This window comes from Cyanistes caeruleus, unplaced genomic scaffold (assembly GCF_971803275.1).
Source record: "Cyanistes caeruleus unplaced genomic scaffold, bCyaCae1.hap1.1 HAP1_SUPER_30, whole genome shotgun sequence".
Classification (NCBI taxonomy): Eukaryota; Metazoa; Chordata; class Aves; order Passeriformes; family Paridae; genus Cyanistes; species Cyanistes caeruleus.
In genome coordinates this window covers 32,315-56,276 of record NW_028256295.1, presented here as the reverse complement: position 1 = coordinate 56,276, position 23,962 = coordinate 32,315, and the positions used below count along the sequence as shown (strand labels likewise).

Genomic DNA, 23,962 nt, shown 5'->3' with positions numbered 1-23,962 from the left:
CCCCTTTCCCCCTCTCTCCTGCTCCATCTCCCAGCCCAGCCTGGCCCCCGGCTGCAGGACAACCCCGCTGCCGACGCCGTCCTGCCGGGGACGCACTGGGGGGATCTCCTTCCCCTTCCCTCTGGCACGGAGGCAAATCCCATCCTCTCCTTGTCCTTCCTCCCCCAGACAAGGAGCTGAGGATGGAGACCAGGGAGGACAAATCCCCACGGCAGAACCTCATGGAAGAGGTTGTTTTGAGCAGCTCCACAGTGCAGGAATCCAGTGGGGAGGGAAATCCCCAGAGATCCCGCAGGAGGAGGGGCTCCAAACCCATCCCAGGGTGCTCTGAGGAGGAAAGACCCACCCTGTGCCAGGAAGGCGGCCGGAGATCCAGCCAGGGCTCTGAGCTGGTGGTCCATGAGCAGCTTCAGGATGGGGAGAAGTGATACAAGTGCTTGGAGTGTGGGAAGAGCTTCAGCCACAGCAACAGCCTGATCCGCCACCAGATGATCCACACTGGGGAATGGGCCTACGAGTGTGGGGAATGTGGGAAGGGCTTCAGCTTCAAGTCCCAACTTGTCATCCACCAGCGCATCCACACTGGGGAGAGGCCCTATGAGTGTCCCGAGTGTGGGAAGAGGTTTCAGAGCAGCTCCAATCTCCTCCTGCACCAGCGGATTCACACGGATGAGAGGCCCTTCCGCTGCCCTGACTGCGGGGAGGGCTTCAAGCGAAACTCCCACCTCATCACCCACCGGCGCATCCACACTGGGGAGAGGCCCTACAAGTGTGGGGAATGTGGGAAGAGCTTCATCCACAGATCCAACCTCAATACCCACAAACATATCCACACTGGGGAGAGGCCTTACAAGTGTACCCAGTGTGGGAAGAGCTTCTCAGACAGGTCTAACTTTGGCAGACACCAACGGAGGCACCGGTAAGGGAAGCCCTGCAAGTGCCTCAAAATACATGAAGAGCTTTGTGCACTTCTCCAGCTTCATCTGCCCATGGAGAATCCACACTGGGAAGAGACCTGGTGATCCGTGTTCCCTGGGATCCATGCTGGGAAGACACCTGTATCTTTTCCTGCCCATGGCAATGTCATGATGTGGGATCAAAGAATGTGAGACTGTGATCATGGTCCATTATATTCAATCCCATCTCAGGTCATTGCCAGAGGCAGGAAAAGGACTCCCTCTCTCTCACCAGAGAAGGGTGTCCTTTCTTGGCAGGAGGAAATACGTGGCCAGGAAGAGTCAGTTGGTGGTATTTTAGTTTTCCCTGTGAATGGTTTGTCTTATCCTTTCTGTTACCAAAATTGTTTCTGTTCCTGTTTTTGCCTTATCTCGTTGTTGTTCTCAATAAATTGTTCTTTTCCCAGCCTGGGATCTTTGCCTTTTGTGCTTTCCATGGGAGGTGGGAGGGAAGCGAGCAGCAGCGCGGTTTCAGCAGGAGCAGGAAATTGGGGAATGCCATTCCTGAAGCCCAGCCCGTGGAAACCGAGCATCCCAGCTGGTGCCAGGCCTGGTTGCCATGGCAGCAGCCTTGGGAGCGGGTCCCTGGCTGGGGGCTGCGGGAAACTCTTCCCTCTGGTGCCCAGGGACAGGAGTGGAGAGAGCGGCTGGAGCTGAGGCGGGCAGGTTTAGGCTGGATGTGAGGAAAAGGTTTTTCCCGCGAGGCTGCTGGGGCACTGAACAGGCTCCCCAGGGAAGGCTCCCAGCTCCAGGGCTGGCTGAGCTCCAGCAGCGTTTGGCCAGCGCTGCCAGGCCCAGGCTGGGATTGTTGGGGTGTCCTGTGCAGGGCCAGCAGTTGGACTGGAGGATCCCCATGGCTACCTCCCAACTCAGCCAATTCTGTGGCTCTGGGATCCCATGAGCCTGGGGATGGGACTGCACATGGTTGCCATGGCAATGGGCTCTGGCTCCAGGTCTGAGCTGGTGTCCATGGCAACCACCCCTGGCATGGGGTCTCCATGGAGCTGCTAAGGGACTGACCATAGCAACAGGGGCTGTGATGGTTGTCATGTAAATAGCATAGCAACAGGGGGCTGGTTATGGCTGCCATGGAAACAGACCATAACAATGGGGCAGATGTTGCCATGGGAACAGACCATAGCAACAGGGAGACAGCTCTGGCCAGGAGCAGCTCCTGAGCACAGCCCAGCAGGGCTGGGGCCCTGCCAGGGCAGCTCAGGGACACAGAGAGCAGGCCCAGACAGAGCTGCCAGGGGCTCAGCACTGGCAGGGGCTGTGGGATGTGCCAGAGGGGGCTGTGTCCCAGCAGCACCTCTGTGGCTGTGTCCTGGAGCCCCAGAGCAGCTGTGATGTCAGAAAGGGGCTGTGTGACAGCTCTGAGTGGGCTATGTGAGGTCACAGATGGGGCTGTGACATCACAGCTTGTTTTGTGATGTCACTGTGCAGCTATGGCATCACAGAGGGGACTGTGTGACATCACAGAGAAGGCTGTGACATCATGGCATGGCTGTATGACATCATAGCGCCATGTGTGACATTGGCGGGCAGCAAAGAGGGGCGCCAATGGCGGCGCTGGAGGCGGCTCTGGGGGTGGGGCCGGAGCTGTGGGCGGGGCCGCAGCGGAGCAGCGCGATGGCTCCAGCGCTGGGGCCGGGGGCGCTCTCGGGGGGCAGAGAGAGGTGAGGGGGACCCCTGGCACCAGGACTCTTTGATCGCCCATTCCGGAGCGCCAAGGGGCCCCTAAACCCCCATTCCTGGGCGCCGCCATCCCACCGAACCCCCATTCCCGGCCGTGGGTCCCACCCTGCACCCCCTTATCCGGCACCAGGAACGCCTGCACCCCTTTCCCGGCCATCCCGCCTCTCGCAGCCCCCAGAGCCCCCTTCTTCTTGACCCATTTACCCCCTGGACCCCTATTCCTGCCTCTCCCAGCAGCCAGCCCCTCCTTTCCTCAGCACTCAGGACACCCGGGACCCCTATTCCCAGCCATCCCGGCTTTCCCTGCCCTGTCCTGGCAATGGGGACAGCGGGGACCCTTGGAGCTCCCTTTCCTGGGTACAGGAACGCCCTGAACTCCAGCCATGCCACATCTAGCCAGCCCTAGCCTCCCCTCTTGTCACTCCTGGCATCCCCAAATGCCCTTCCCGGCTCTCCCCGTTCCCCCTTTCCTTCAGCCGTGACCCCCCCGATCCCAAATCTCCAAATGTCCCCCCAGTTCTCCTCTCCCTGCGTTCCCTGCACGCGGCGCTGTCGGAGCCCGGCCCGGGCTTCCCGCAGTCCATGTCCATGGGGTCCCTGGCTGGGATCCCCTTCCAGCGCCGCCGCAGCGAGCGGGGCCGGGCGGAGCCGAGCCGGGATCTTGGGATAGCCAGGGCTGGGATCTTGGGATAGCCAGGGCTGGGATATTGGGATAGCCAGAGCTGGGATATTGGGATAGCCAGGGCCGGGATATTGGGATAGCCAGAGCTGGGATATTGGGATAGCCAGGGCTGGGATATTGGGATAGCCAGGACTGGGATCTTGGGATAGCCAGAGCCGGGATCTTGGGATAGCCAGAGCTGGGATATTGGGATAGTCAGGGCTGGGATCTTGGGATAGCCAGAGCCGGGATCTTGGGATAGCCAGAGCTGGGATATTGGGATAGCCAGGGCTGGGATCTTGGGATAGCCAGAGCCGGGATCTTGGGATAGCCAGAGCCGGGATATTGGGATAGCCAGGGCTGGGATCTTGGGATAGCCAGAGCTGGGATATTGGGATAGCCAGAGCTGGGATATTGGGATAGCCAGGGACGGGATATTGGGATAGCCAGGGCTGGGATATTGGGATAGCCAGGGCCGGCACAAGGAGCGGCACCGGCACGGGGCCAGCGGGGAGCTGCAGATGCTGCAGCAGCGGCACAGCCAGAGCGGGGCTGAGCGGGGGGAGCCGGGGCTGGGGGATCTGTGGGGCTGCGATGGCAACTGTGGCACCGCCATGGGGATCCCTGAGATCCAGGCTGAGGGATTAACAAATTCCCTGGCTCACAGCTGCAGGGAATGTCTCTGGAAATATGTCAGATATGGGCGGGAGGCGCTGGAGTGTAAAGGTGGGGAGGGCAGAATTCCCATGGGAATATGGGAATGGGAATGTGGGATTTGGGAGGGCAAAATTTGGGAACGTGGGAATTCTCATGCAAATTCCATGGATGGATTTCAGACATCCCATTCCCGTGAGATCTCCATGCATGGATCCTGCTGCTGTCCCATTCCCAAGGGAATTCTGTGGATGGACCTCACTGCCATGCCATTCCCATGGAATTCCATGGGCAGATCTCCCCATCCCGCAGCCATGAGAGCCCCAATCCGGTTCCCCTCCAAACCCATCCTGGGGGTTGCCCTGGTCCTTGCCCTCCCCACCCCCCACAAGACTCCTGGGGGTCTCCCCCAGGACCCATCCAGCCCCCCTAAACTCTTCCTGGGTCCCCTCTCATCCCCCGATAACTGGAATTCCTGGAAGTCCCCCCGTATCCCCTCCCCCAGGACTTTGGGGGTCCCACCCGACCTGTCCGTGCACCCCCAGATTTCTTCCACAGCCCCCCTGTGATGGTGGAGGGTGGGGGCCGAGTGCTGGTGCCCCCCTGCCTGCAGCAGATCCAGCGGTGAGGGCAGTTCGGGGGGTCCCTCAGCATTTGGGGTCCCTGGGATTTGGGGTGACCCCCGGGCCCCCCAGGATCTCCCTGAACACGCTGACGCTGCCCACGCACAGTGAGAAGGTTCAAACCCGGCACGGGGTCCCCAGCACTGCCACCCGCATTGCCCAGGTACCCCCAAACCTGCCGAGAACCCCCAAACCCCCCGGGACACCCCAACCTCCCCTGATCCCAAACACATCCCTGGTGCTCCAAAAACTCCCCAAAACCACAAAACCCCATACAGACATTGAGAAGGTTCATACCTGGCATGGGGTCCCCATCTCCATCACCAGCAGCTACCCCAAAACAGCCTTGGGACCCCAAACTCCACCCCTGGGATCGCCCAAATTCCCTCATCGGGACTCCTGTAAACCCCCTTGGGAACCCCCAAAAAACACCATGGCCCTAAAAACACACAGAACTTCTGAAAATTCCCAGGAACCCCTCACCAAGGTTTATACCCAGCATGGGGACCCCATCACCTTCATCGGCATCACCCAGGTACCCCCAAACCCCTCCCGGGACCCCCAACCCCTCCCGGGCTCCACTGCCGGAACCAACGGGAGCGGTGTTGCCCTTTTAAGAGGAGTTGCAGTGGGACCCGACAACACCGGGGGCCCTTAAAGCGGCCATGGTAGAGAGAACCCCCAAAATCCACCCTGGGGGACAAAACATCCCCTACAGGGGCTTGGGGTGGGGACACCCCTAAAAATGTCACTTAAAGCCGTCATGATCCCCCCTCAAAAGGGGCTTGTGGGGCTGCGGCCGCACAAACACCCTAAAATGGGGAGGAAAAAACACCCCTGTAGTGGTGGGATCCCCCCCAAAAAACCTGAAAAAGAGAAAAACTCCTCTTGAGAGGGGCCTGAAGACCCTGAAAGGCCCTGGAAGAGGGACAAGATCCCCTCCTGTGCTGGGGCCTCCCCGAGCCGGGAACTCTCCCGTTCCTGCACTCGGGGGAGCCCCGAACGACGGCGGCTCCTGGGCTGAGCCCCCCTCAGCCGGGGCTGCGGGGGGAACTGGGGGGGCTGGGACGGGGCTTGGGGCTCCTGGGGTGAACTGGGGGACCCTCAGTGCTCCCACCTCCCCCTGTTCCCCTGTCCCGCCCCGTTCCCATTGTTCCCCCAAAGCTCCGCTGCCCCCAGCTCGGTTTGGGGGGGACCCAGCCCTTTCCCATCGTGTCCCGGCCCGGCCCCGCTCACCCGAGGGCTCCGAACCACGCCCAGGGACAGAGGAGGGACAGAGGAGGAGGAAGAGGAGGGACAGAGCAGGAGGAAGAGGAGGAGCAGGAGGAGGAAGAGCTGGAGCAGGCAGAGGAGGCTCCACCTGCGCTCCCCGCTCTCTGCATCTGCAGCTCCTTCGGGACCATCGCCCCCCATCCCGCAGGTGCCCGGGGAGGGGGAGCTCGCCCCAAATACCCCGGGGCTCCCTGGCTTTGGGGTTTTTGGGGGGGATGTTTGGGGATGGCAGGGCTCCAGAGCCGAGCCGCAGATGCCCCTCGGGGGCACCCCGGGGGTCCCCGGGAGGTGTTTTTGGGGGGTCCCGGTGGCGGTGGCGGCAGAGCCCCGGCAAAGGGGCCGGGGGGGGATGCGGGTCCGGCATGGCCGGGAAAGGGGTTCGGGGCTCCCGGTGCCGGCAGTGGCTGCTCCCAGCATGAGCCCAGTTGCTCCCCCCGTGTGGCTCCAGTTTCCTGTGCACCCCACGATAAGCCAAATCACTCCCAGTCATTCCCTATTAGGGTACAACTTGTCTCCATTTTTCCCAAATGTTATCCCCATTTTCCCACATTTGTATCCCATTTATCCCAAATTTTTCCCGTTTTTATCCTGGTTTTGTCCCACTTTTTTCCATTTTTCCTCATTTTATCCCGTTTTCATATATTTTTTCCCCATTATTATCCTATTTTTTATTTTTCCCTAGTTTTCACCCATTTTTCTCCTTTTTTCCTCCATTTCCTCCCTTTTTAACTCATTTTTCCTCATTTTTTTCTTATTTTTTCTGATTTTTTTTCTATTTTTTCCTGCATTTTTACTCCATTTTTTCTCCACGTTGTCCTAATTTTTCCCTTTTTTTTTTTCCATTTTTAATCTATTTTTTCCCCATTTCTCCATTTTACCCTCTTTTTGCTCCATTTTCCCCCAGTTTTTTCCCCATGTTCTCTCCTGTTTTCCCCATTTTCTTCCATTTTTATCCCACTTTCACTTCATTTTTACCATTTTTATTCCCATTTTCCCTTCATTTTTCTCCCAGTTTCCCTCATTTTTTTTCCCCATTTTTATCCTGGTTTTATCTCATTTTTCCATCATTTTATCCCCATCTTCTTCCATTCCTTTCTCCCATTTTTCCCAATTTTTCCTTCATTTCTATCCCATTTTTCCCTAATTTTATCCCATTTTTTCCCTATTATTTTCCCACGTTGGCTCCAATTTCCCCCATTTTTCCTCCATTTCCATCCTAATTTTCCCTATTTCCCCCTAATCTTTTCCATTTAATTATTCAAAAAAATTAATATTTTCGTGGGAAAAAAGGGTGCTTTGGGGGCAAAACTCCATGAATTTGAATCACAGCTTTCCCATGATTTTTCCATGATTTCCCCATGATTTCCAGCTGGAAGGAGGAGTGGGATTCATCAGAACATTCTGGAAGCTGGAATAGGACCAGGCCATCAACCTTCCCAAAAATCTGGACCAGCTCATCTGCAATTCCACCTTTCCCCACTCCCCGGATTCCCAGGTCCGGAAATTCTTCTACAACCTCCCAGGTAGGCAATTCCCAAAATTTCATGGAAAAATGGGATAGGGGGATTTCATCCTGGAATTTTCCTGATTTTCCCCAATCTTTTTCTCCCTTTTTTTTTTTTTTCTTATTTTTCCCTCATTTTTCCCTGAATTTTTCCCAGTTTTTTCGCCATTTTTTTCCTGATTTTTTTGTTTTTCCTAATTTTTCCCTCTTCCCAAAATTTTTTGTCTTTCCCCAACTTTTTCTCTAATATTTCCATAATTTTTCTGGTTTCTCCCATTTTTTCCCAATTTTTTCCCTTGTTTTTCCCATTTTTTTTCCTGATTTTCCCCCAGGGGTTTTTTTCATTATTTTTTTATTTTTCTGATTTTTTTTTCTTTTTTTTCCCATTTTTTTCTTAAACTTTTCCTTGATTTTTGTGCTTTTTCCTGTTTTAATCCCATTTTTTTTCCCTGATTTTTCCCTTTTCCTTTCTCTAATCTTTCTGGTTTTCCCCAGTTCTTTCCTGATTTTTTTTCATTATTTTTTTCTGATTTTCCCAGATTTTTTTTATCCTTTTCCTGTTTGTTTCCCTGATTTTACACTGATTCTCTTTTTTTTTCCACATTTTTTCTCTGATTATTTCCGAATTATTTTCCAGATTTTTTTGCAATTTTTTCTCAAATATTTCTGGTTTTTCCTTCATTTTTCCAATATTTTCCCAATTTTTTCCTGATTTTTCCTGATTTTTCCCAGGGTCTTTTTGGTTTTCTTTTCCTGATATTTTCCCTGATTTCTCACAATTTTTCACAATTTTTTCATGTATTTCCCATTTTTTCCTGATTCTTCTCTCTTCCTTTCCCAAATAGTTTCTAGCTTTTTCCCAATTTCTTCTCAAATTTCCCTTGTTTTTACCTGATTATTCCTGGTTTTTTTCCTATTACTTTTCAGATTTTATTCCTCTTTCTTTTCTGGATTTTCCCCAATTTTTCCAAGTTATTTCCCAGGTTTTTTCCTGATTTCCCAAATATTCTTTCCAATTTTCCCTGGTTTTTCATTACTTTTCCTTCTTTTCCTATTTTTTCTGATTTTTTCCCCATTTTTTCTGATTTTTCCTGATTTTTCCCAGATTTTTTCCACTGTCTTTTCCTGATTTTTCCCCAATTTTTTCACATTTTTTCCCTTGAGTTTTCTCTTTTTTTCCCCAAAACTTTTCCTGGTTTTCCCCAATTTTTTGTCAGATTTTCCCGTTTTTCCCAAATTTGTTCCTGATTTTTCCCTGATTCTTTTGGATTTCACCCTGATATTTTTGGTTTTTCCCCGAATTTTCCCTTCCATTTTCCTTGAATTTATCCTGGGCTTTTTTCCATTTTTTCCCCAATTTTCCAGTTTCTTTCACACTCCCAGTATCATCCCAGTCACAATCTAATCCCAGTCACTCCCAGTCTGATCCCAGTCATCCCAGTCTGATCCCAGTCACTCCCAGTATGAGGCCAGTGGCCCCCAGTTGCTCCCTGGCAGTGCCAGTGTGACCCCAGTAGCCTCCAGTGGGATCCCTGGGACTCCCTGTCTCTCCCAGTATATCCCAGTCAGCCCCAGCACGCTCCCAGTCATTCCCAGCTCCTCCCAGTTGCTCTCAGCATGATTCCAGTTGTTCCCAGCCACTCCCAGTCAATCCCAGTATGATTCCAGTCACCCTCAGTGGGATCCCAGTCTCAGCCAGCAGGGACCCAGCTGCTCCCACTGTGATCCCAGTATGATCCCAGTTGAGTGTGATCCCAGAATAGTTGTAATTCTTCCCAGTTCCTACCAGTATGATCCCAGTTGAGTATGATCCCAGAATAGTTGCAATTCTTCCCAGTTCCTCCTGGTATGATCCCAGTTGTCCCTGGAATAGTCCCAGTCCATCTCAGCACGGTCCCACTCACTCCCCGTTTCTCCCAGTGTGGTTCCAGCTGTTCCCAGTATGGTCACTGTCACTCACAGTATATCCCAGCTGCCCTCAGCATGCTTGTGCTCATTCCCAATCATTCCCAGTTATCCCAGTAAGGTTCCAGTTACCCCAGTACAAACCAGTCCCTGCCAGTGCTGCCACTCCTGGGATCCCCCAGCCCTCTCTGTGTTCCCCCCTCCCACATCTCCCCAGAGGAGCCCCAAGGGCTGGCAGTCCCCAGCCAGGGTCCCCAGCCAGCCCCAGGTTGGATCTGCAGCCCCCAATTTTCCCAGTTTCCCTCTCCTTTTCCCCGGGCCGGGTTCCCCCCGTCCCCAGCGGGTGGGAGCAGCGGAGAGCCCCGCGCTGCCCATCCCGACCTGTCCCGGCTCCATCCCCGCTCCTGCCGTGGGCTGTGAGGGGTTTGGGAACGGGGCACCGAGGGTGTCGCTGCTCCTGGGGGAGGAGGAGGAGGGATGGAAGAGGAGGGAGGAAGAAGGAGAGAGAGAAGGGATGGAAATAGGAGAAGGAGTTGGCGTTAGGGAGGAAGAGGAGGAGGAAGGATGGAAGGGGAGGAGAGGGAGGAAGAGGAGGGACAAAGGAGGATCACGGAAAGGAGAAGGAACCACAAGGTTGAGCACTCCTTGAATTCATAGCCCCCTCCTGTGGGATCATCACCCACCATCCCACAGGTGATGGGGGAGTGGGAGCTTTGCCCGGATATCCTGGGGGGGTCCCTGGGTTGGGTTTATTTTGCGGGGGGGGATGTTTGGAGAATGTGGAACTGCAAAGCTGAGCGAAAAATCCTACCTGGGGGGACATTGGGGGGTCTCACCATCCCTAAGTGGGGAAATGGAAACGGGGAACTTTTCGGATTCCTGGCACTCCCAGCAGCCTGGGGATGGTAGGGACCGAGCAGACAGGTTGTCCCCAGTACAAGCTTGACTCCCAGCAGCTGGGACAGGCGGGAACCCTTGAACCCCAAACAGGAGAGACTAGAGTTGGGGAAATCCTGGGAGGCATTTTCAGGGCTGAATCTTGGTGTTTTTTGGAGGTTTTACGGACCCCAGATGTCCGGTGACTTCTAGAGACGAGCTTGGACAGAGGGACCTTCAAACTCAATGTCCTCATCCCTTGTATTTCCCCAAACCAGGATTTCCCATTCCCAAACCTTGGCCAGATGGAGAAGGAGGCTACGAGGAAGATGCACCAGGACACCCAGGCAGGTGAGGAGGAAGTCAGTGCCCCTTTCCCCCTCTCTCCTGCTCCATCTCCCAGCCCAGCCTGGCCCCCGGCTGCAGGACAACCCCGCTGCCGACGCCGTCCTGCCGGGGACGCACTGGGGGGATCTCCTTCCCCTTCCCTCTGGCACGGAGACAAATCCCATCCTCTCCTTGTCCTTCCTCCCCCAGACCAGGAGCTGAGGATGGAGACCAGGGAGGACAAATCCCCACAGCAGAACCTCATGGAAGAGGCTGTTTTGAGTGGCTCCACAGCGCAGGAATTCAACATGGAAGAAAAGCCATGGAGATCCCACAGGAGGAGGGGCTCCAAACCCATCCCAGGGTGCTCTGAGGAGGAAAGACCCACCCTGTGCCGGGAAGGCGGCCAGAGATCCAGGCGGGGCTCTGAGCTGGTGGTCCATGAGCAGCTTCAGGATGGGGAGAAGCCCTACAAGTGCTTGGAGTGTGGGAAGAGCTTCAGACAGAGCAACAGCCTGATCCGCCACCAGATGATCCACACTGGGGAATGGCCCTACGAGTGTGGAGAATGTGGGAATGGCTTCTACTGCCACTCCCACCTCATCATCCACCAGCGCATCCACAGTGGGGAGAGGCCCTACGAGTGTCCTGAGTGTGGGAAGAGGTTTCAGACCAGCTCCAGTCTCCTCCAGCACCAGCGGATTCACACGGATGAGAGGCCCTTCCGCTGCCCTGACTGTGGGGAGGGCTTCAAGCACAACTCCAACCTCATCACCCACCGGCGCATCCACACTGGGGAGAGGCCCTACGAGTGTGGGGAATGTGGAAAGAGCTTCAGACAGAGCTCCAGCCTGATCTGCCACCAGAGAACCCACACTGGGGAACGTCCCTATGAGTGTGGGGAATGTGGGATGACCTACAGCCGGAGGTCCCAACTGATCATCCACCAGATGATCCACACTGGGGAGAGGCCCTACGAGTGCTCCGAGTGTGGGAAGAGGTTTCAGACCAGCTCCCATCTCCTCCAGCACCAGCTGATTCACACAGATGAGAGGCCCTTCCACTGCCCTGACTGCAGGAAGGGCTTCAAGGACAACTCCAACCTCATCAGGCACCGGCGTATCCACACTGGGGAGAGGCCCTACGAGTGTCCCCAGTGTGGGAAGAGCTTCACCCAGAGCTCTAACTTGACCCAGCACCAACGGAGGCACCGGTAAGGGAAGCCCTGTGAGTGCCCCAAGTGCAGAAAGGTGTCCATGCGCTGCTCCAGCTCCATCCCCCATCAGAGGACCCACGTTGGGCAGAGCCCTGATGACCCACGTTCCCAGTGATCTGTGTTGGGAAGACACTGGGCTGGTGGTCATTTTGATTTGGCCCTAATTTTCTTTTGATTCATCTTCATCCCTTTAAAACAGACAAAATTGGGGTAAAAGTCTACAGATTCATCAAAGGCATCTAAAACATCTCTTTTACTAGTGCTTGAAGGGAATCTGGTATTCAGGGAGGTAATGGGGAGGGTTTTGGGGGTATTTGGTTTATTTGTCTCCATCTCTTGCCACTCAAGGAGATGAGCGAGTTCTATCTGTCACCTCAAAATCACTCAGTGCCATTGAAATCTACTCAATCCCACCCAAAATGACTGGATTCCACAGTCCCTCAGGGTGTGTTGCCTTAAGTTTTAGCTTTCATATTTTTCGTATTCTGCACTGCCTAGGTTTGTAGTTTTGAACTTCCTATTAAGTGCTAGGGAGCTCTCTTCAGAGAGAAGGTAGACAAAACAATTCCTTTTCTAGCTTGATACCAAGGACAATTGTTACAAGTTCCATGCCCAAAAGCATGAACAAGGGTGGACTGAAGAGAGAAAACAAGGATAGGACTTCCTCATCTGAAGCTGTAATTGGACAGTGAATCCAAATATGCAGATGGACCTAAACTTCTGAAAATGTGAGACCTCATGATCACTTGTCCATTTTTGTGACCATTTCTGGTCCATCTTGGGTGTAGCCCTGTCCAGGTTCTTGTACTGCCCAAGGTGTATCCTCTAAGGCCTTTTAATAAACTTTATTCTTAACTCTGTGCAGCCCCTGTTCTAGGTCAGCCTTCTAAAGGCATCAGGTGGAATGGGGTTGGAAGGGGACGAGGTGAAGTGGGATGCAAATCAGGTGAGTTGAGAATGGCATTGGATGGGGCAGGATAGGTGGGATAGAGTTTGGGAGGTGTGAAATGAGGGAAATTGGTCTTGGGAAGGGGGTCTTGATGTCCAGCAGGGATGGGATGGGTTGGGGTTGGGATTGGGGATGTGGGGTGGGGTCTGCAATGAGACAGCCAAAGTTTGGGGATGATGAAGGGAGGGGGAGCCCATTATTGAATGAGGTTTTGGATATTCAACATTCCTGAAGAGACTTTGGGGCATCTCACATTTCTGAGGCGCTTTTGGGGCACTCCCCAGCTCTTGGGGTGTTCCTGAGAGCAGCTCCATGGAGCCCCATTGCCAGGGCTGGTTGCCATGGGCACGAGCTCAGAGCTGTAGCCAGAGTGCGTTGCCTCAGTGCTGGAGAGCAGAGAAATGATGAATGGCCCCAGACATCTCCAGGGTGTGTTTGGGGGCAGAGCAAGTTCTGCCTGTGTGGGGCGGTCACTGCCCCAGCCCAGCCACTGCAGCCTCTGCTCCAGCCCCAAAGTGGCTGCCAAGCCCCTGGCACCCCAAAAACCCCAGCTGGGAGAGGGAGCAGAGCAGGTGAGGCTGTGACACGGGTGTGACACTGACATGTGCCACGGCCCTGGAGCTCACAGCAGCTACGATGGCGCTGGATCCAAGGCTGATTGTGGATCTTTGTCCCTCTCTTTTCTCCTGACTTCCAGTTTTCAAAATCTGGATAGCTTGAAGTTGGATGGGTTGGACGAGTTGGCTCAGTCAGTGCTTGTTGCAGTCTGTTTATTTTGTTCTGATTATTAAGTGAATGGTTTGTTCCTGTTGTTATCCCCCTATGATTGTGTAATGGTTTTGCCCTCCTGTCAGTTTTTGTAAACCCCTCCCCTTTTTCCTGAACCTTCCTTGTCCATAACCTTTAGCCTGCCCCTGGTCCCTGTCATTCAATGTAAACCCAACCCTTTGTTCCAGCAAGTTCCCTGCCTTTCATCCCCTACTCGAAGCCCCATTGGCTTTGCGACTGCCACCCCTCCCAAATGTTACCGCTATTGGCTCCTAGTATTGTGAACCCTCCTCCCGACTCCTCCCATACTGTATTCCCATTGGTCCTTGGTTTGTACCCTCCCCTCTTTAAATTGGAGAGCACAGGAGTGCTCAGGGCTCAGAGTCCTTGGGTCCCTTTGTGTCTTTCCAGCCCTCGTCCTGTCACCGCTCCTTTCCCTCAGTAAATCCTGTTCCTGGAAAGCTGCTTGGACTCTGGGTCTCCTCCATCTCCTTACTGAAGCCCACGATGCTAAGATCCGCAGAGCCTTGAGTGGCGGAGAGGCTCTGAAGGCTCGGTCCGGGAAAACAGCTCCCAGACCGTTCCCCACTCCTGGTGCTGCCAGCGGCCAGTGAGCAGAGCTAGCCCAGGTGTGAAGGGCCGCGGCGGGCAGCGTCAGGCCATGGCCGAGGGGGCCTGGACCCACCCGGAGCTCCTCCCGGAGCCCAGCGGACTCCAGCTCAGCGGGGGCCGGCAGCGGGGCACGGCTTAGGCTCGGCAAGGTGTGAGCAGCCGTGGTCCGGCCCAGCCTCAGCCGGGGTCCCGCAGCCTCCCGTCCCCACCCGGTCACTGCTGGGGCCAGCCCGGCCCCGCCAGGCCGAGCCTGTGCGATTCAGCCCTTCTGGGACACAGGGCCAGAAAGACTTCAGCCCTGAAGCAGCAGGCTTTGAGTTCAAGCCTTGGGAAGCGCTTGCCAAAGGCTTGATGGCAATTCATACGTTCATCAAGTCACCCCACTGAAAGTTATGTTTCTAGAATCTTCCTGTATCTCTCCCCGTATTGGTTGCAATTCGTCGCAGTATTTTGCATCTTTCTAACCCCAGTCTGTGTCTGGACCCACGCCCTCAGACTGTGCCCTCACACCTCCCCTAGATATTGTTGTGTCTGCCCCTAGGCCTGGTCTTTGCACTTTGCTCCTGTGCTGCGCAGGCTTTATGGGCCTCATCCCTACTTGATTTTCCTATTCCAGTTGGTTTTGGGGACTCCAGCGAACCCGCTCCTTTAATTTCCTCCTCGGTTGCCCGGGTGTCAGGGGACCCTGAAGCTTTAAGGATTGTTGTGGCCACTGTCAGCACGACTGCAAGGGCCGCAGTGCAGCGGGGCCCGGCTCGACCGGCAGCCGGGTACCTCCTCAAAGGTGGAAGCAAGAGAGAGATTTCCCGGGCTTGCCTGTCTGCAAAATGTCAGTCTCACAGAGGTGGATCCAGCTTTTTAAATGCTTTAATAGGTAGTCAGTTCCCACAGCTAGCCAGCTCTTGGATTTTGCTTGGCACAGAGGCAGCTCTCGCTTAGCAGCTCCTCTCAGTAAAATCATTTCCATGGGGGGGCTTCTTCCCTGCTCACCAAATTGCAATTCATGCAAAAGCAGCACAAACTCTTCTTCCTGTCCTTCTATCTTTGCCAGAGAGTGCCTTTCAAAGGGATAATAATTGGGAGGGAGGGGGTTTACATTTTCCATTGCAAAGGAGCCTCCTGCCTCCCTTAGCAGGCCCCTGTCTTTCAAACGAAGACACACACGGTCTCCTTTTGCACCTTCACTTGGCCCCAGCCACTCCTGATCATTTGAAGGAGCGGCTCAGAAGAAGGGGCTGCAATCCCCCAAGGCCTGGGCTGCTCCAGGCCGCTCCTGGTGCCTTGGGCTGTCCAAGGCGTGCCGGGGTGGCCTTTGTGACACAGGCACGGGGTGCCGGGGTGGCCTTTGTGACACAGGCATGGGGTGCCGGGGTGGCCTTTGTGACACAGGCACGGTGCGTCAGGGCCCGTGGTGACGCGGGACCTTGCGGTGCCCAAAGTCCATTGTGACATGGCAGAGCCCCGCCCCGGCTGGGGGGTATATAAAGGGCTTGTGGGGCCTGGGTCAGTCCCAGGACAGTGGCTGTGTCCAGGTACTTGTGTGCACCAGAGGACTGCAGGCACGGAGGAGGAGAAGGCGAAGCCTAAGTCCCAGCCCCCCAGGCCCTGGCCCGGCTCACAGAGAGCCCAGGCCTTGAGGGAGCAGCAGGAGGAGGCTGAGAGGGCAAGCAGAGGGAGGAGAGGAGCTGTGGAGTCCTGCGCTGAGGAAGAGCCAGAGCTCTGCTGAGGAGAAATGAACAAGTTCCAGCAAGGGACTCCAGGGGAAGCCTGCACTGAGCCACAGCTGTCCCCAGGAGAAGCCCAGAGCTGCCAGGAGCTCTCTGAGTGGGATGAAGGCCTTGAGCAAGAGCTGGTCCAAGTATGGGGGAGCTACTGGCATTTCTGGGACTGGGATGAGGGCAGGGAGCAAGAGCCCTCCCCAGCTGTCTCCGAGTGGGGCAAGTGCAGGGAGCAGGAGCCGTGGCAGGCGGACAGCGATCACTGTCAGGAATTCTCAGATTGGGAAGAATCTCCTGAGCAGCGGCTGTCCCCAGGAGAAGGCACGAGCCGCCGGGCACTCTTGGACTGGGAAGCTTGCCGCAAGCAAGAGCTGTGCCAGGATGGCCAGGAGGTGCCTGGAGGCAAAGCAAAGAGAAAATCCTCCAGGTCCAGCTGGGATGATGACAGTGATGGAGAGCTGGCTCAGGACAGCAGGGAATACTGCGACATCCTGTGCAGCCAGCTCAAGGCCTGGCAGCGGGAGGACGATGACTGGGATGAGGTGAGCGTCCTGGAGCTGCACGAGGAAGGAGAAGAGGCCAGGCAGCAGAGACTGGCAGATTTAGCCCAAGAGGGAATCCTGCTGCCTGTCCCTTGAGAAGCTTGGGTGGAGTGCCAGGAGCCCGAGCTGTGCCCGCAAGAGCAACTCTGTGCCGGGCCTGGCCCTCTGGCAGCCCAAGCCACGGTGGAAGATGTCTCTTCTCCTGGGTAGCTGCTTCCCCACAGGAAAGGCCGCTCGCTCTTGAGGCGGGTGCTGCGGGGGCTGCGGGCGCTGCGGGGGCTGTGGGGGCTGTTCCACTGCCCCTGCCTGGCGGCACAGCCACAGGATCAGCGCCCGCTGCCAGCAGCGCTGGGCTGCAGATGGCGGCTGCCCCGCGGCCTGCCCGGCGCCCCGAGGGAGCCGCACGGGCTGCCCCGGCCTGCGCTGGCCCTGTGGGCCGAGTCGGCCCCGGCCGCTCTGCGGCACCCCCAGGGCGGCTCCCTGAGGGCACACGGCAGCCCAAAGCGACACCCGAAGGGGGACCCTCGCTGCCGGGGCTCAGTGCCACATCCCGGCCCATCGTCCGGCCGGGAAGGCACCTGGAAAGTCATCGGCTCCCAGCGGCAGCCTGGCACCGCCAGCGGCACCCCTGCACCGGGTCCCCGAGGGCCACAGCCACACGGCTCTTGGCCCTTTGCAGGGACACTGGCTCCAGCTCCTCCCTGCTGGACTCCAAGGCCATTTCCTCTCCTCCGGAAAGGACTCCATGCTGATCCTGGGGCACTTTGGCCATGAGGAATGGACACAGACAGGAGGTGTTGCTCCCAGGACACGACGGCGGCCTGCTGGACTGCAACACACACAATTCTAACAAAAGAAAAGAAAGTTGTGTTTAGGAAGTAGTAGTAGAAAAGAAAAAAACACCAATCCCCCCCACTAAAACCTGCATAAGACCCTCCAGAAACCAAAAAATGATCAAGAATAAGAATAGGAATATTAGGAAGAAGAGGTAGAAGCTGAAGTAGATGAAGACGTAGTAGTACTTAAACCATGGAAAATTAAGAATAAGAATAAAATGTTGGAGTCTGGAATACAGAGTGTGTGCCCTTGTTTCTGATACTTAGTTATAAGATCCAGGTATAAGTTCCCCCAGGCAGGGCAGGTCCCTGGGTGCTGCCCCTGGCCCAGATAGTTTTCAGATGGAAAAACTATCAGAGGTAAGGTTTTAGAAGACAAAATGTCTTCCCTGCTGACAGCACCGTAAGGAATAGCTGCAGGGCAGAGTTTTAAAAACAGAGGTTGTCTTGACCTCTCTACAGCCTTGCATGGTGCTCAGCATGATAGATCAGGGGAAAAAATATTATAGTGGTGTGGCAGCAGCCTCAGGAGACAAAGAGTTACATTGTCCCACCCCAAACCCCTTGAGAAGGGCGGCCCAGGAGTTCTGATTGGGTTTGAGTCCCTGAGGGGTTCTCCCTTGCTGTGCTTCTACTGCTCCCTGACCCTGAACTCCACCCTGAAAGGTGGAAACCCTCGGGGGTTCTGTCCCTCAAAAACCCCTGCTGTGCCTCTGTTCGGGGCTCTCTGTTCTGGACCTGACTTTGTTCCCATGCTGAATAAATGGTTTCATGAACGGGAGCCCGTCTCGGTTGGTGTTTGATGCTGGTCCCCAGAATCCTGCTGCTTCCCTGGATGAGATCCTGGAGTTGTGGACTGCAACAGCAGGGTATTGGATGAAATACACAAATTGACACATTGGGGGATGCAGAATCTATGTGACCACTCCTTGAGGGAGAACATCTGCATAGGGGTTTATGATATAGCAAAGGCCATCACTCAGGGCTGTGTAATGTGTCAAAGGGTAAACCAACGAGTGATGACGAAACCCGTACCAGGGGGGAGGGAACTAGCGGAGAGACCCTTCCAAAATGTGCAAATTGATTTCACAGAAATGCCTCTAGCACAGGGATACAAACACCTGCTAGTGATCATAGATCACCTGACCCATTGGCCAGAGGCTTTTCCTACTTGGAATGAAAGAGCGAGAGTAGTAGTCAAAATACTTTTGGAATATATTGTCCCCAGGTATGGGTTAATCAATAACATAGACTCAGACCAAGGCCCCCATTTCACTGCCCGTGTCCTCCAGGAAACCACTGAAGCCCTGGGGATAAAGTGGAGGTTACACACCCCATGGCATCCCCAGAGCTCCGGTCGGGTAGAATGGATGAATAAGACCATAAAAACGACCTTAACCAAGCTGACTCTGGAGACAGAATTAGACTGGATAAAATGTTTCCCTTTGGCTTTGTTGCAAATAAGAACCCAACCTCGAGCAGATTTAGGGCTATCCCCCTATGAAATGTTATTTGGACTCCCCTTCCTAATTACTCCTTACAGCACTGCCCAGTATACTGAAGGGGAGGAAACCTCAAGGAGGTATTTGGAAACTGTTGTTAAAACTTTAGAAAACCTCAGGAAAAAAGGGTATCTCCCTCAAACTCCTCCCTTTGAGGTAGACACACACCATATCAACCCTGGGGATTGGGTATTGGTAAAATCTTGGGCTAACTCTCCTCTCACTCCAAAGTTTGAAGGACCCTACCAATTTCAACTCACCACACATACGGCTGTGAGAACCCGGGAAAAAGGGTGGACACACGTAACTCGAGTTAAAGGACTAGTGGCACTACCAGATGGGGAAGTAAACTCCAAAAAAGATCCCTCTAACTGGACTGTTGTCTCCAACACCAAGGACTTGAAAATAACCTAAAGAAGGAAACCCAGAGACTAAAGTCCCCAATCAGGAACTGGAATTATAACAGTTGTTGTTAAGTGATCTCTTGGCTGCAACATTTGTGGTTAAGTGTTTCTTTAAAGTTTGTGAAATAATGCTAAAGTGTTTTCCAGTTGTCATTAACTTGTAACTATTGTTATTATTGCTTGAAAAGGTGGAAGAACCCCAAATAGGGCTCGAATCCCTAGCCAAGACTATATCCCTCACAGGGCAGCTTTCCCAAGACCAAAACCGACAACAGTAAAAAGGAGAAGGACAAAAAAAATAATAAAGCTGTAAGCCTTGGACTCAGACACCCAAAAAAGTGTGAGGAAAACCCCAAGAGGCAAGACCAGGGGAGATCAAACATGTTTCCTGCTGGACTCTTGGGACTCACGGACTGCAGGGAGCCTAAAAGGATCATCACAAGGCTCATGGTAGGTCTGGTGATAGCAATGCACCTCACCAATGCCATGGGGACAGACTGTTGCATGAAATGTTATTATCCCTTGTATGATGGGGAAAATCTAGGGTCCCTGGTAAGGGTCCACACAAATTTGAGTCCTTCTTGTTACAACAAATCACAATTAGAAGAATGCCAAGAAAACAGAAAAACATATTGGATTACCAGAAATACGGTCACTTTTAGAGAACGTCTTCTGGGAGACTGTCCCATGAGGGATACTTGGCTGTGCTTTGAAAAGAACGAACCAGTAAAAGGTGAACCTGATGTGGTAAAGGAGAAAAGAGTGGACATGAGCGTGGGAAATGAAGAATGGGAAAATTTGAGTGGGAAGAACTTGTTCATTGATTCAGCTGAAAACATCAGCAAGGAATTAAATATAACTGATTGTTTGGTGTGTGGGAGTACTAAAATGTCTGATATTTGGCCCTGGGAGGGAATTAGCTTGAAACCTCGAGAAATTTTAAGCATAAAATGAACTGGGGAAGGCCAAAGAACGCCAGGGTATAGGAGAAGGGAAAAATGGGAGTTAAAGGCTAAGGTAATTGGGGAAGACTGTATTCCACAAACTGGAAAAAGATATAGAACCCTGGTGGAGCGGATGGCATGCAAAAGATATAACGAAGAATCTAGGAACTAAATGGGTCCCCCAAGAGCCCAACCTAAGATATTGGTCCTTAGAGAAGAGGGAAAAAGGGTGCATTCATCACAAAGGATATAACCTTTATGAATGTGCAGAAAAAAGGATCAATCCCTTCTGGGGAATTAGAAGCCTATCAAAGTATTGTGAGAACCCTTATTAAGACAGGGAGGGTTTTTGGGAAGCCCCAGATGATTTCTTTTGGATCTGCGGGGATGCAGCTTATACACATCTACCAGGAGACTGGTCAGGTAGCTGCACGATTGGGGTGATAAAGCCAGCTTTCTTCCTGCTCCCAAAAGAGATTGGCTCAGAGCTTGGAATACCACTATATGACAACATAAAGAGGCCCTGTCCTGGGTTGCAGTATATTCTATCACCATCCTCATGTACTGTTGAAACCAGGTGAGGCAGTGCTCCCTGCCTCCCCCCCCCCCCCCCCGGGCTACCTTCTGTTAATGGGCCCATCAATGCCCTGCCCCATGACTCATAGATAACTTCCCCCTGTATTGTCCCCTGTTAATGGGCCCACCACTGCCTTGCTGCATGACTCAGAGATAACTTCCTCCTGGACTGTTTTCTGTTAATGGCTCATCAAGGCCTTATCTCATGACTCACCATCCCATTGTGAGATGCTCCTCCCCGAGGGAGGAGCCAAGCATTCCATACTGGATATAAGCTGAGAATTCGAACACCACAGCAGCCCTTACCTACGGGACTTCCAGAGGACAGGAGCTACTGCTGGACTTTCAGCTGAAGACCAGACCCCCTTTCTTCCAGAGGATCACGCTTCAACAAGACCACCTCATCTGGACGACTACCATCACCCTAACAGGGTTCCAGGCTGTATTCTGACTCTGTCAGTGTTTTTGATATTATTGCATTTATTCTTTTTATCATTTTCCTATTAAATTATAATTCTGACTTGCGATCTCTCACTGGTTTGATTTCAAACTAGTACATATTTTGGCGCCCAACGTGGGGCATTAACCTGAGAGAAAGTCAGAATTGCAATTTCATATTAACAGAAACCTATCCACCATGGTGGTTGGCTTGTCTATATGGGTACTGTATCTTGCTCTCTATATTTTCCCTCACATGGGGAACTACTTGCCTGTTGTATTGCTCCTGTTGAGACCAGGGAATGGTATGAGAATTGCTTTATTGGTTTATTATGCTTATGGCATGATAACCTGTGAGGCAATGAATACCATTCGGAATATATACTCAATTTTGTTTGCTTGTCCTAGTCTGGGCTGCTACATCTGGGACCTTCTCAACAATCGCACCCTGCCCTTGGTGGGAAGAGTGGAGAGTGGTTTCTTCCAGCCTTTCAGGTCAGGCACAGCAGTTTTTAAAAATATTGAGTTCTCTCTGGATGCCAAGGACAGCCTAGTCTTGCTGTTTTGTTTTCTCTGCATGGCCTGCACCATGTACACCATGCTTAGAAACAAAGCACTGTTTGGTGTGGTACAGCGTCTTCTTGAGGAGGAAGAGAAAAGAACCAAAAGCAGAGCAACAGCATCCATGACCACACAGACTGCCACAGAGGAGAAAGGAACCAAGAGCAAAGCCACAGCGTCCGTGTCTACGCAGACTGCCACAGAGGAGAAAGAAACCAAGAGCAAAGCAACAGCATCCGTGTCCACTCAGACTGCCACAGAGGAGAAAGGAACCAAGAGCAAAACAACAGCGTCCATGTCTACGCAGACTACCACAGAGGAGAAAGGAACCAAAAGGGCCATGAGCACCTCCACACAAACAGTCACCGAACCAGAGCAGCCTAAACCGGTAGAAGTTGCCCCCATTCAGAAAAAGAAATCAAAAAGCAAATCAGTCCGCATAGTGACTGATGAGGGTGAGGCAGGACCTTCACACGCAGCGGAGGAGACAGAACCAGAGATTATCACTCGCTCTCTATCCCTAGGTGAGCTGCGTGACCTGCGGAGGGAATTCACCCGCCAGACGAACGAGTCCATCCTAACCTGGCTGCTCCGCATCTGGGACGCTGCAGCAAACGACACCATCCTGGATGGAAGTGAGGCCAGGCAACTGGGATCGCTGTCCCGGGATGTGGTCATTGACCAGGGGATTGGGAGAACCCAAGAAACTCTCAGCCTCTGGAGGCGACTGCTGACAAGTGTAAGGGACAGATACCTCTGCAAAGAAGACCTCCAGGTGCACCAGGGAAAATGGAGCACAATGGAACAGGGTATCCGATACCTGAGGGAGTTGGCTGTGCTGGAGATCATTTTTGCAGAAGATGAGAGATTTCCTAAGAGCCCAGATGGTGTCCAGTGCACATCACAGATGTGGCTGAGATTTGCACGGCTTGGACCAGAGATGTACTCCCGTTACCTGGCAACACTGCAATGGAGGGAAGGTGAGGACAGGGTGGGTGTCCTGGCCAATAAACTAAGAATCTACGAGGACACTGTCACTGCCCCGTTTCGCACCCATGTCTCATCTGTGGAAACAAGGCTGGCTGAGCAAGTCCGGAGCTTGATTGAAGAGGGCCATCAGAAACTAAAAAAGGAACTTAAGGAAGAAATTTACCACGTCTCCCCAGAACCAACAAGAGTCTCTGCTATTAGGAGTAGGCATTCCCCAGCCAGGGAGAAAGGATACACTCCACGAGGTAACCTCTGGTTTTTTCTCCAGGAGCATGGAGAAGACATGAGGAAGTGGGATGGAAAACCCACCTCCTCCTTAGCAGCCCGGGTACGTGAACTAAAAAGAGGGACAACTACCACAAGGAGCTCATCTAGAGCCAGCGCCGCTCCGGTCTCTCGTGGCCAGAACATCAGAAGGTATAGAAATGATGATATGAGTGATCCTCTTGAAGGGACATCAAGAGCATATTCACCGGAGGAGAGCAACGTGCACCATGACCAGGATTAGAGGGTCCCTGCCTCTAGCCAGGTAGAGGAGAGGGACAACCGGATCTATTGGACAGTGTGGATCCGATGGCCTGGCACATCTGACCCACAAAGATATACGGCTTTGGTTGATACCGGCGCTCAATGCACTCTAATGCCATCAAGGTATGTGGGAGCGGAACCCATTTCTATTTCTGGGGTGACAGGGGGATCCCAGGAGCTCACGGTACTGGAAGCTGAAGTGAGTTTAACTGGGAATGAGTGGCAGAAACACCCCATCGTGACTGGTCCAGAGGCCCCATGCATCCTCGGCATAGATTACCTCAGGAACGGGTACTTCAAAGACCCAAAAGGTTATCGCTGGGCTTTTGGGATAGCTGCTCTAGAGACAGAAGGCATCAGACAACTGAGTACCTTGCCTGGTCTCTCAGACAACCCTTCTGCTGTGGGACTACTGAGAGTTGAAGAACAACAGGTACCAATTGCCAGAGCAACAGTGCACCGTCGGCAATACCGCACCGACAGAGACTCTGTGGTCCCCATCCATACGATGATTCGTGAGCTGGAGAGCCAAGGGGTGGTCAGCAAGGCTCGTTCACCCTTTAACAGCCCCATATGGCCAGTGCGTAAGTCCAGTGGAGAATGGAGACTGACGGTGGATTACCGTGGACTGAATGAAGTCACGCCACCACTGAGTGCAGCCGTACCAGACATGCTGGAGCTTCAGTATGAGCTGGAATCCAAGGCAGCAAAGTGGTACGCGACCATTGATATTGCAAATGCGTTTTTCTCCATTCCTCTGGCAGCAGAGTGCAGGCCTCAGTTTGCCTTCACCTGGAGGGGTGTGCAGTATACCTGGAACCGATTGCCCCAGGGGTGGAAGCACAGTCCTACTATCTGCCATGGACTGATCCAGACTGTGCTAGAAAAGGGTGAGGCTCCAG

General features: G+C 53.4%; 1 protein-coding gene across 2 annotated transcripts; it reads left to right on the top strand.

The window, feature by feature from the left end:
• Positions 1 to 5,911: 5,911 nt before the first annotated feature.
• LOC147645209 (uncharacterized) lies at positions 5,912 to 13,874 on the top strand. 2 transcript variants are annotated; one of them, XM_086874779.1, is made up of 4 exons: positions 5,912 to 6,012; positions 7,234 to 7,387; positions 10,428 to 10,500; positions 10,687 to 13,874. In XM_086874779.1, the coding sequence occupies exons 3-4, from the start codon at positions 10,455 to 10,457 to the stop codon at positions 11,691 to 11,693; spliced, it is 1,053 nt and encodes a 350-aa protein (XP_086730905.1). In that variant the 5' UTR covers positions 5,912 to 6,012; positions 7,234 to 7,387; positions 10,428 to 10,454; the 3' UTR covers positions 11,694 to 13,874. The 2 variants fall into 2 exon arrangements, with proteins under 2 accessions (XP_086730905.1, XP_086730906.1); XM_086874780.1 differs by lacking the exon at positions 5,912 to 6,012 and having other exon boundaries at positions 7,240 to 7,387.
• The last annotated feature ends 10,088 nt before the right edge of the window (positions 13,875 to 23,962 follow it).